The sequence below is a fragment of the Ictalurus punctatus genome, chromosome 10 (genome assembly GCF_001660625.3).
Source record: "Ictalurus punctatus breed USDA103 chromosome 10, Coco_2.0, whole genome shotgun sequence".
Taxonomy (NCBI): Eukaryota; Metazoa; Chordata; class Actinopteri; order Siluriformes; family Ictaluridae; genus Ictalurus; species Ictalurus punctatus.
The window spans coordinates 2,521,329-2,534,352 of NC_030425.2; the positions used below are offsets into that span (position 1 = coordinate 2,521,329).

At 37.6% G+C, this 13,024-nt stretch overlaps 1 protein-coding gene across 3 annotated transcripts in view; it reads right to left on the reverse strand.

The window, feature by feature from the left end:
- vps13c (vacuolar protein sorting 13 homolog C) overlaps positions 1-13,024 on the reverse strand; it is a 115,606-nt gene that overhangs the window by 89,699 nt on the left and 12,883 nt on the right. For 2 of the 3 annotated variants that reach the window (XM_017477590.3, XM_017477588.3), the window contains exons 3-18: positions 12,955-12,997; positions 11,298-11,393; positions 7,786-7,887; positions 6,782-6,891; positions 6,604-6,663; positions 6,464-6,523; positions 6,284-6,364; positions 4,632-4,689; positions 4,089-4,216; positions 3,840-3,946; positions 3,533-3,704; positions 3,378-3,440; positions 3,145-3,274; positions 2,885-2,979; positions 1,289-1,431; positions 851-1,043 (exon numbers count right to left, since the gene is read on the reverse strand). In XM_017477590.3, coding sequence (XP_017333079.2) covers positions 851-1,043; positions 1,289-1,431; positions 2,885-2,979; positions 3,145-3,274; positions 3,378-3,440; positions 3,533-3,704; positions 3,840-3,946; positions 4,089-4,216; positions 4,632-4,689; positions 6,284-6,364; positions 6,464-6,523; positions 6,604-6,663; positions 6,782-6,891; positions 7,786-7,887; positions 11,298-11,393; positions 12,955-12,997 — 1,641 coding nt within the window. The remainder of the gene's footprint in view (positions 1-850; positions 1,044-1,288; positions 1,432-2,884; positions 2,980-3,144; positions 3,275-3,377; positions 3,441-3,532; positions 3,705-3,839; positions 3,947-4,088; positions 4,217-4,631; positions 4,690-6,283; positions 6,365-6,463; positions 6,524-6,603; positions 6,664-6,781; positions 6,892-7,785; positions 7,888-11,297; positions 11,394-12,954; positions 12,998-13,024) is intronic. The other variant, XM_053683374.1, reaches the window with a different exon arrangement.

The window sequence follows — 13,024 nt, forward strand, 5'->3', positions numbered from 1 at the left end:
ATGTGTGGGAATTGCCAGGTGACCAATTTGGGGAGACTGGTCAGAGAGAAGGATGAATGAGGCCAAATACAAGGACACACAATCTCAGACTGGGATGAAGTTCACCTTTCAGCATGACAACCACCTTGTCACCCTTGGTTTGGCATACAGCCAAGAAAACTTGTGGACATGTCTCTGCATGTCCTTGAGTGGCCCAGCCAAAGTCCAGATTTGAACCCCACAGAACCACATCTGTGGAGTGAGCTGAAGATGGAGGTTCACAGATGCTCCTTGAGAGGCTGGTGACAGGAAGAATGTGGGAAAACTGCTTTATAAAAAAAAAAATAATAATTAAAAAAAAAAATTCCAGCTGTGCAAACATTGGGGCAGCTGTGTCTCAGGAGGTAGAGCGGGTTGTCCACTAATCACAGGGTTGGCGGTGCGATTCCTGGCCCACATGCCTCCACATGCCGAAGTGTCCTTGGGCAAGACACTGAACCCAAGTTGCTCTGCTGTCATTGGTGTGTGAGTGAATGGGTCAATGAGAAACAGTGTAAAGCACTTTGTAGAACCGCTAAGGTTAAAAGGCGCTATATATGTGCAGACAACTTACATTTAGCATATGTAAGTAAACTCTCCAATTGAAAATTACTTCAAATCAGAGCCATTATCAGTTTGAATCTTTAATAACTGCATTTGGAAAATTAATGGAAATTTTTAGCTTCACCTTTTTATCATTTAGTGGACATGTACATGGACAGTATGGATTATTTGGCAGTGAAAACAACAAAAATCTGTGCTCTAACTGCACCGTAACCATCTGGTGTGAAAATGGAATTTGTGTGTGTGTGTGTGTATGCAGGTTGCTCACTGCATCATAGATGATCTCCACAGGTTGAGAGTGGACATGGACTAGCTGATCCACTTCAGTGTCCTCTGGATTAAGCTCAAACAGCACACTTAGCAGAGAGGAGTTTAAGTTTCCCACAGATGCTATGAGAGACGGTGTAATGCCCTGCTGCTGCAGCCCGGTCACATACCAATGTTCAAGACTGGCCTCCACTCTGACAGCACAAGCACACACAGAAAACACACATACACAAAGCACTTGACTTATATATCTATATGCTGATTGAGAGTAAACTGACCTACAGTGCATTATATTCATATTCTCACACACACACACACACACACACACACACACACACACACACACATTTAAAAATACCATTTTGTTAATATTTAAATGCTAGATTTTTTCTGTAAAGAGTTCCTTTCAACAGAGAAGATGTGGAGATGTTAGACATACTTTATAGCTTGTGCTCCAGGTCTTTGGGAGATGGTGGTACTGAGGCCAATCATCTGCACTTTAAGAATCTCTGGAATATTGGCTTCCTCACGTACAGTTACTGATGTCTGTAGGAGCTTGAAGTTTATGATCACTGCTATGTACTACACACATATGCACACACAAAATGCAAGGTTTATTATAAAATTACTGATATAAGCTGTAACAGGCATATCACTAGCCCAGGCACTTGGTACATTCAGATTATGTGACCAGGCAATAAGATCTAGCCACTGATCTAGCCATTAAAAAAAGGAGAAAAAAACCCTACACTGCCAATTCATATAATTATTGTAGCCATGTGTCATTCACGAATGAGTTAAGTCATGTGTCAGACTCACAAGGTCTCATCTGGCGCATGTGAATTTGGATAAAATAATACTGAAATGGCCTGTAGTATACTACTGCTCAACACTGTCACACCATCTGAAATTCACAGCAGATACATATTGTAGCCATCCAAATGGCAGTTACCATAACCTGCTGTATATAGTATATACACATGAAGTATTATATGTGCAGTAAAGCAATTCAGAAACAGAAAAATGCATCATCCCAATCGGATGGTATCCAATAAAAGGGGATTAAACAAAGGAATGTACTCATAAAAACGTTTACTACAACCTCAATTCTGAAACAGTTGGGGCAGTATGGAAAATGTTAATGAAAACAAAGAGGGGTGATTTGTAAATGTACGTTGACTTGTAAAATAAATTTAAAAAATGGATAAAGACAAGGTATTTGATGTTTTATGTAATCAACTACATATTTTTTTTTAAGGTAAACATTTATTTTGAAATTTAGATTTATTTTGATGCATGCAACACATTCCAAACAATTGGGAAAAACAGGTGACGCAATCATCTAATCATAGTGTATAAAGGCCTGGGGCATATACACACAATTGTAAATACAACTTTACACAGTTCACGAATTTGTAAAAGCCACCAACTGATAAGGCAAATTCATAAAATTCACTGACACAGTCACATTTAATGGAAACCCAGTAAACCTCTGTTTGATAATGATGAAGTCAGTTGAAATGTAGTGCATTGAATTCCACAATTAAATTTTATGGTTTGCAATTGCTAAGCTCGTCAGCGGCGAGCTGAACTCCGGAAATAACTCCATGCCTGGCAGTAACCAATACAGACACACTGCTTTGTGACTTGTTCAGAAACACTCAAGACTCATTTGTGAATGACGTGTAGTTTTTGGGAACAAACATGATAGGTACCATCAGACACATTGAACCCTGGCTACACCAAGTGGTTCCTTTCTACAGGAATTTGAGTACTTTAATACAAATCTATTCTATATCTATACTTAATTTTCACTCCTAAATATAGCGTTCTGTTGCAGTGTCTGCTTTTTTTTTGTTATTTCCTGCTGTAACACACCAGATTGGCACCATTGTCTGATATACACCCAGATTTATGTAAAGCTGTTTTTTTTTTTTTTTTTTTTTTTAAATCATAGTCTATTTTGAACTCACTATACAAGTAATCTGAATTATTTGACTGTACATGATTGAACGTATACATGTCTGATACAAACATTTTTGGGTAAGGCCAGGTTGGGAGAATTCTCACTGTAGCCAATGGCTGTATATAACTTGGACTTCTCTTCAGTGGTCATGACAGCATCTATACCTTTTCAGAGAAACACATACAGAAATGCGCACGCGCATGCGCACACACACACAAATTAAGATTTATTAACATTTGTGACTATTCACACTATTCATTATTAGTATTAGGAAAATTTGTATTCTTCAGAAAATCATAAAGCTGTAAAGTATAAACTGAAGCAATCACTTTCTGGCTCTTTGTCCTCTTCCTGGTCTTTCTTTTTCTTTTCTTTCTTCCCAAAGAAGCCACTGAATAATCCACCTCCATGGTTTGGTTTAACCTTTTTGGCAGTAAGGTTCTGACCTGATCGACCCACCTGAGAGAGACAAGGCACAGAAAAATCAAATGTAATACCTCAGAATGGTAAAAAATACAGCCAGTATATCTTTACAATAATATTGCATGTAATATTTTCATACCTCCATCTGTGCTTGTTGTCTGGCCAATGTGATATTGAACACATCTAGAACTTTTTCCAGTTCCTAAAATGTAAATATGTCAATGTAATAAGACATAATGTGCATCTATTTATACATTATGTTGTATATAAACCTCCTGTATATGTTTCCTGTACCAGGATTTGTTTTTCTGTGTCTTCCCTGACTTTGCTGTGAGTCAGTTTGGCTTTGTATGCCATCTTGTAGGCTTTAAGTCTCTGTCTGTGCCCTCTTATATGAGTCCAGCTCCACATCTGGTTAAAACGCCTAATGTGCACCTCCAACACGCTGTTGATGCCATACATCCACCTGAAAAGCAATGACAATACCAAACCTAATTAGTGCGGGGATAAATCAGGGAAATTCTAATAATAGGATTGATTTTACTAAATAAAACAATAGGGTACTTATTATCAATAAGCATCAAGAGTGTTTAGTACTCACCACTGCCTGGCATGTTTGATTACTGGGACATCTGGTCTGAACTTCCTGTAGGGACCATTTTTCACCATGTAGTCTATTGACTCCAACAACTCCACCACAGACAGGTACTGCAAGAAAAGGTATACAATACTACAACTGTCCTCACTTACTACACATAAAACAGACATTACCCAGTGCATGGCATAAACTGGTGTTCGTGGGACAAGTTCTCTATATAACAGTGTTAAAGCACTGGGCATAGACCAATACCTGTGGTTTGCTCATTTCAATAGCAATGTTCTGCACCTCCAGGTGCACTTTTGCTTTGGGTGATTTAAGCTCAATGTCAGCATTTGGGTTGATGCAGATCTTGGCAGAAGCAAAAATGGGTTTGAAAACTGTAACGTGAAAAATTGCACATGATTTACAATGCCATAAAAATGATGATTAAAAATCACACCGTAAGTACAGTTTAATAATATCTGTCAAAACTTAAGTGGCAAAAACGGCTGAAAAACAGTATTTAGTATTCAAGTGAGACAGCTGAGGAGCAAATTGATTTATTTTATTTATCTGTGAAAGCAAACAAACCAGCAAACGAATGAGTGAATGAATAAATAAATAAATAGTATAGTTTTTACAGTATTACTATTAAGTATACTACTATTAAGTGATTTCTGATATTATGTAGACCAGAATAAACAAAGAGTAGATTCTTCACACCAACCATTTGGTAATTTCTTTAATTACAAATCATTTAAGAAGATAACATCAAATCAATTTGCTTTCATTCCGATTTCAATCGATACATACTATATTCATAGCTTTTCAGTTCTTCATCTTTGCTGCTGATTCCTGCTTTTAGCTTGTTCTGCAAAATATCAAGAAGCAGAGATTAAACTGAATCACTGTAAAGAGAGAGTGATTCGAAGTTTTCAGAAGCGCTCTACAAACACAATTTTTAATGCTGAGAACAGTTTTGTTTAAATTCCTGTCAAATTAATCATGAAAGTATATTGTATTGTTTAAAAAAAAAAAAACTGTACCAAACTGCAATTTTGACTTGACAATTAACACTACAGACCAGTGTACTTATTTAACGCAGAACATTTCCATGATTGAAAAACTTATTAATGGTGAGGGGGATGAATTTGAACAGGGAATTAGCCACAGTCCTGGACAGGTATGTAAATGCAATCTGTGTAACAGGTTGAACTGTTTAAATGTTTGTTTGTTTTTTTTAAAAAATGTTTTTGTTCACCTTCATAGAAATCTATGTAATGCTAGCTATCTCCCATGCATAATAACAAATGCTAACTAGCTAAACCCCTCATGCTCAAAGCTCATGAGAGCTCATTAGAAAGACAAACAGGACAGTGAAAGCATTCGACCATTCTTACAGCAGAAAATCAGTATGGTCTCTTTCTTCAGCTTTCACTATCAGTGTTAGATAGTTAGCATTTTTATTTGCATGGGAGTTAGCCAACAATGATAAACACTAGCTAAAATCTATCATTACAGACAGCTGAAAAATGCATGAGAGCTCATCACAAAGATAAATAGGATGCTGAAGGCACTCTTGAGCATTCCCATAATTTAATATGAACCCAATTTCACTTCATTTCATGTTTATAGTTGTGTTTATAATTCAAGAACTTGAAAGGCTGAGTGGGCAACACCACAGGTTATGCTAAAATACTAACACCAGGAAGCATGGGAGTTTGATACCTGCTCTGGTAAAGACACTGATGCAGCAAGAGCATTTGCGTAACATGATTAGACAATAAGTTTCTCTGGAAAAGTGAAATGCAATGGATTGTCATAAATCGTCACATGCAACAAAGTGATATCTGCTTTGGGGAAAGCAGCATTGCAGACATATGATGCTTAACTTCACTGATATAACCTAGCCTATATCCATGAAAGTTTTATAATATAAACAATGAAGTAAGGCCTTAAAAGCAGACTACCTCATTGCTTAAAAGGGATGTTATGGAGGGCTTCAAGTGTTGCAAAAGAAAAGCATTGACCCAATCGTCAGGTAATCACAAGTTCAAATCTGCTATTCAAGGGTGGGAGCTAAGGGAGCAAAATTGTCTGTGCTTTCTGGGTTGAAGGGATGGCATACTCTCTCTCCCTCTGCCAACCATAGCAACACTGTCCACTAGTTAGGAGATGTAATTCAGTAGAGGGCTGAAAGCGCTTTCCTCCAAGTGTGTTATACTAAACAGCGGAAGCATGTGCCTTAACCCTGTCGAGGTCATAGCTGTCGTATGACAGGGGAGAGCTGGCTGGTGGGTGGAAATTGGCAGGTGTCCAAATTGGGGGCCTTGAGCTGAGTTAGAACTCAGCAATATAAAGCCAGTTTTAGCCTGTGCAGAAGTAAGGAACAGACAGAAAAGGAGGACGCATCTTCATTAGCATGTCTTTGTTACTTCTGTCAAAAAGAAAACAAAAAACATTACCACTATCTCCTCCCAAGGGTCTCTGTGGAAGATAGGACTGTTAACATTCCAGTAGGTACACAGACACTCCAAACGGCCCAGCTGAAAACACACACAAACACCCTTCATATACTGCAAAAAAATCATTCAGAATAGTAGGAAATTAATTAAAAAGACAGTGTCAATCAGACAATAGTTTACCTTGTAGATAATTTTGACAGCTTCATTTAAAATACAAGCCCTCCAGTTCTCATCTGCTGTCTATGGGGGAAAAAAAAGTTGTTGTATATAATTTGAAATGTTAAGAATAATGAAGTATGTTTGTGGGTATGAGATATGACCTGTAGGCTGAGTTCAGATAGAGTCACACCCACGGAAAGAGGCTTCTGAGGGTCCGAAACCTGATTTATATAGGAATACCTCAGATTAAAACACACTCAATAAATAACAACCTAGTCATTGCATTTACACAAGCATTATGTCTACCAGATCAACAACTCATACAGACAGGATACTTACATCATCTTCATATCTGATGTGAATGCTGCTGATCTTGACCTGAATGTTTTTGATTATTTGTGTGAACAGTTTCTCAGCAAATGTGTCTTTCTTCTCATCCACAGGTTTCTCTACAATGGGAATTTACTTTGCGTTAACAAAAAATAAATAATTATAACTCTAACCTTTAGCAGTCTTAGTCATGCAGGACCTGGACACAAGTAACTAGAAGTAATCTGGTTAAGTCTGTGCTAAGGAGTGTGAGGTCACCAGCACTAAACACCAATCACCTACCTGGTTTTTGTTCATGCTTTTTATACATCCTTAAGTGTTTTTTGTGATTTTTATGTTTACGTCCTTTGTCTTACAGAGTGTAGCATTGAGAGAGAGAAAACAGTCAATACAGCAAAGAAGAGAAAGGATCATACAAACAGAACAGGTATAGTGAAAAAGCACACACAAGAAGCCTGAAAATACACAAGAACCACTGAAATACACACATTAACGATGCAAAGACAATTCATTTATTTAAAAAAGAAGAAAAGTAAAGATTTTATTGCTTTGAGTTATGGGAATCTAAACCTACTCATCTCTACTGTACACAAACATATAAGCATCTAATCTCTCTAAAGAAAATAACCATTAGAATGTGGTTCTGTACATACCACGTGTGTCCTTATACACATAACTCTCCAGATTAAACACAAACTCTCCCACTTGAGAGTCTGCAACCAGCCACGCAAAGCATGAAGCAAATAAATACACAGTGGTTAGCATTAGAGAGTGGGAGTAAATGGATTAACAGATAAATAGGTTGGTAGGTAGGAAGGAAGGAGGTGGGTGATCAGCAGTACTACAAGATAACGGTTTACTAACCAATGCATCATTTAAGAACAAAGTTAGCTTGGTGCCAAATTGGCACTAGTTAATGAACAATCTTCCGCATTTCAATTCAAACATATAGTATTAAAAAAAGCTTTTGGGGGCCCCACTTCTGCATACTTGTCATGATATGAGGTATTTACCTCTGCGTGCCACCAGCAGCAAGGCCTCCTCAATGCGTTGAAGCTCCCTCTGTTTAGCCTCGTGGAGATGGCGTTCTTCTTTTGCAGCATCATACTTGATTGCTTTAAAACACAGGAAATTATCAAGCTATTTTCATTAACCCGAACACACAACTTACCACTAGCCATGTGAAATTACACCAACAGTCAAAAAACAGTGGATTTGTAGCATTTGATCATTTTGTGACAGAGAAAAGACCCCTCAGTTTTTCAACGTTTATTAACGATGTCTTGAAAGACATGCTAGGGAGATATACTGTATCACTGCCTACAGTGACAACATTTTCATCTACTCTTTTCATCTGCAAAGTCTTGCAACGCCTTCTGAAACACTAATTGTATGTAAAGTGAGAGGAGTGCAAGTTCTACCAGTGCATCTAGAATATGTCATTACTGCATCTAGAATATCTCATTACTTTATCTGCAAATTCTTGCAACGCCTTCTGAAACACCAATCATATATAAAGTGAGAGAAGTGCAAGTTCTACCAGTCCATCTAGAATATCTCATTACTGGGGTATATAATCAGCACAGAAGAATTAATCATGGGTTAAGCTAAGATAAGCTGGCTGCCATTGCTAACTGGCCCACACCTTGAACCATCAAGGATCTACAAAGGATCATGGGCTTTGCCGACTTCTACTGGCACTTTATACAAGGATTCAGTTCAATTGCTTACCCATTAACCTCCCTTCTCTATGAAAAACCCAAGGTCCTGGCATTGAGATCAACCCTTAAACCAACTCAAAACTACCTTCACCCAGCAAAGCCCTATACTGTGAAGATGGATGCCTCCAAGAATGGGGTTGGGCCATGCTCTCCCAACATTTCAGGAACAAAACCTAAGCTTCACACTATGGCTTTCTTTTCATGAAAACTTTCCCCTGCAATGCGGAACTATGAAGTAGGAATTATTGGCTGTTAAACTTGCCCTAGAAGACTGGTGACAGTGGCTTGAGGGGGCAACTCACCCATTAATTATCTTCACTGATCATACAAATCTAAACTGTGTGGCTGTGGATCAGGTGGTAGAGCGGGTTGTCCACTAATCGTAGGGTTGGCAATTCGATTCCCAGCCCACATGTCTCAACATGCCGAAGTGTCCTTGGCCAAGACACTGAATCCAAAGTTGCTCCCGATGGCAAGCTGGTGCCTTGCATGGCAGCTCTGCTACTGTGAGTGTGTGTGAGAATGGGTGAATGAGAACCAGTGTAAAGAGCTTTGGAACCACTATGGTTAAAAAAGCCCGTATAAGTGCAGACCATTTACCATTTAGATTATCTGTATACCGCCAAGCAACTAAACCACAAGCAAGATTGTAGGTTTTTATTCTTCGTCCAACTCCAGTTCACCATGTCTTACCGTCCTGGTTCTAAAAACATCAAAGCTGATGCCCTTTCACACATACACTGTTAAGTCCAGTGAGAACAAGGAAGAATTCATCCTCCCTCCTGCATGTATAGTTGGGCCGATTGAATAGGAACTAGATCGAGTCATAGTTCACATATTTTGGCATACAGGAGGAGATAGTTAGTGACTGGGTTCCTCAGTTCACATCTTGAGTCTGGGCCAGTTTTATGCAGAAATTAGGGCTAACTGTAAACCTCTTCTCTGGATAACACATCAACGGTGATGTAGAGCTGGCTAAACAGGAGATCAGTCGTTTCCTCTGGACCTTCTGTGCCTCCAACCCTGAGGACTGGACCCAGTTCCTACCATGGGCAGAATACACCCAAAACTTCCTGAGACATTCCGCAACCAAGCTCACTCAGTTTCAGTATGTGTTGGAATACCAACCATAGGTCCGTTTAAAGTTCTCAGGCAGATCAACAAGGTCACGTACAAACTAGACCTGGGAGAGGTATGGCCCCAAGGAACAATGCTGGGTACCAGCCTACAAAAATCTTTGACCCTAACATATGCTGAGGTTTTCATGCTATCCACCCAGAACACAGGGGCCCACACCTGGCGGAAGGCCAAAAATAAGTGCTCCCGGAGTGAGCCCTTCGGGTTTGGTGGTAGGGGGCTCAGTCACATCACAGCATTCCGCAGACTCCATCCCCCAACAACCACCTCAGCCTACCAATATGGCCGCCTTGAACTACACTACCCAACACACACACACACACACACACACACACACACACACACACACACACACACACACACACACACACACACACACACACTGCTCTCAGTTACAGAGCTTTTGATTGAACACACCTGCACGTAAGCAGGTACTCCACAGGCCATTGCAGACATAGAATTCTTAATATTAGACATAGAAATAACTTAATATTAGTATAGCTGAAGTTTGATAATGACATTTTATAATGAATAAATAAATAAATAATTTCTTGATTAAAATACTTTCATAATTTACTAAATCTCTAAACTCATGCAAGATAATACATGCCTCTGTCATTCGCTGCAGAACTCCAGTTCCCACATTGCCTTGTGGCATACAAACATGGCTGCCATGGACTTCAATTCCCATCATTCACCCTCACTTACACTCACCCTCACTTATTCTCAGTCACTGGATTTTTAATCATGCACACCTATTCCCAATCACTCCTGCACCTGTATAAACAGATGCTCGTGTATTCTTGCCTGGTTTATCAAGTCTTTTGTTGTAAATCTTGCTATTCTGGTTTTGCCATTTAAAAAAAAATTTTTTTTTACCCGATTTCATGATTTCTGGTTTATTCTATGGGATTTGCTGTTTGCCTGACCTAACTTTGCTTAACATTTTGGATGATCTGCCTGTGTTTAATAAATATCACCTGCAAATTCAACTGTCTCTGCAGCCTGACAGTATCACAGTAAAGCTAAACTTCTGCTAGTTTACTAGTATGACAAACTTACTATTGTTGCACATACCAAAACAGATAAACACACATATACCTGTGTTTATCTGTTTTGGTAAAAAAATGAAATAATAATAAATAAATGTTTATATATATATATATATATATATATATATATATATATATATATATATATATATATATATATATATATATTTATTAAAAATCAGATATGGAAAAACGTAAGTCACTCTCGGGTTATGCCAGTCGTCCAGGTAAGGCTAAAGCAAGATAAAACAGCTTTTAGAACACTGATTGGTCTTGACACCCAACAACCACTGTGAGGCCTGTCTACGGTCATATATTACACTTGTAAGGAGTTATAAACATACAGTAGTATCAGCTGAAACATATGGAAAATATAACTGAATTCTAGTATTTTTTACTGTTCCATAGACATTTATTTAAGAAGGCAAAGCTTGTAATATATGCAACATATTGCAGCACACAGTTCACTGCTAAAATAAAACTTAGCATGGAATGGAACATTCCACCCTATGTCGTGCAAAATCATTTAATATTTTTTACACTAAAACAAATACGGATTAGTGCTGGGCTTAGTCACAGAAAAATATGCTTCACCCAAAGGGCTTAAAAACTCACTTGCTTCAGGAACTACCAGGAGATACAGACCATCCAAGGTTGCAACCACAGCTTCACTGTAGAGATTCTTCCAGGGGATTTTTAGAGTTAGCTTGCCTAGAAAAATGTAGTGATACTGTAGTGAAAATGACTAATGTTACCCTGCTAAAAGGTACATCCTTTGAACATATGAACAATAATATACCTGCTATTTTAAAAACATATTACAAACCAGGTTTTAAGAGGCCTTCCGTTTATATATAAAAAAATAAAAAAAAATAAAAAAAAAAGGATCAGGCATCAACCTAATAACAGTCAGTTCCATCATTTTTGGCACCTTTGTTAAAAATGGATTTTAAAAATACTTATGAAAAATGTCTGTGCTTAATTAGCTTAATCTCACAACAAAAGAGAGTCATCTTAACCTTTAGTTTAAGTAAATTTAAGATTTAATTTAAATCACTAAACTTATAAGACAGAATTTAAAAATATTTGTACATTTTTTAACAATATCACACATTTGCTGGACTGAGTTTTCTCCAATAATGCCTGATGGCAATTCAGAGCCAGAAATCTGAGACCACATCTCAATACAGAATCTTTCCAGATTCTCCTGTGTCCAGGCTCAACCAACAGGTTTTCAGTGGTGTTCAGTATGTTTTTTTAAAGGAAAAACAGCCCATTACAGATCAAGTTCACATATTAATTTCTATATAACCATCCTACCTTTTAAGGCAAACTTATTGTTTGTTGACAAAAAGCTTTGTTTCTGTCTCATCTGACATTAGAACCTAGTTCTAGTCTAGTAGCGTCTTGCAAATTTCAGGTGCATCTATTTTAGGTTAAATGAAATAAAATGTTTTCTTCTGGAACACCCTCCAAATAGTACACCAGTATGGCGGTGGCATCTAAATGTAGATTTGAAGACTTCGTGACCCTCAAATGCTACCAACTTCTGTAAATCTGTTTTATGGATTTTGTCGGATTTATGAAGATCGACACAATTTATCATTTGTATATTTTCTAATTTCCCCCATGTTAATAAATGACTAAGGTTATTAATAGGGGATTCAACTCTATTTATACCCCAGTTAAACAGGGGGTCATGAATGACTGCTTAAGAGTTTGTAAACACAAAGAAGAACTTAAAAAACTAAAATATAAATGAGATTCAGTTACATTTTATCCATAAGAATTTCAAGGGATGCCAATAATTGTGAAATGAAATATTAAATGTTAGATTTCTCTCATATTTTCAGTGTGAGATTAAGCGAATTAGTAGAATATATATTGTGGTATCTAAAACAAAGACTTAGCAATATTAGCATGCCTATCAGTGCCCATTTACCACTTATTTTCAGAGTAGGACAGTGTTAAATATTTTGTAATGATTTTCCAAAGTCACAAAACTACATGGACACAAAAGGTAGAATTAATCTTCCCACTTTTGACAGCCTGTTAAATTTACACATCAAATGCAAAGCACATAGCACCAAATACATGGCCATATGTATGCAAATGGCACACAGTGGGAAAATATGCACAAAGAAAATTTAAAATAAGGAAAATTAATGAACAAAAGCAATTCATCAAATCATGCTGACAGTTGTTTATAAATGTTCACTGTGAGACTAGGCATAACAGGCATAGAAGTGTATGAATAAAAATGAGTTGTTACCAATTTGCCCAGCCTTCACTTTAAATGGTACATCCAGTTCACTCTGTAAAAGACAATATTTTGAACATCT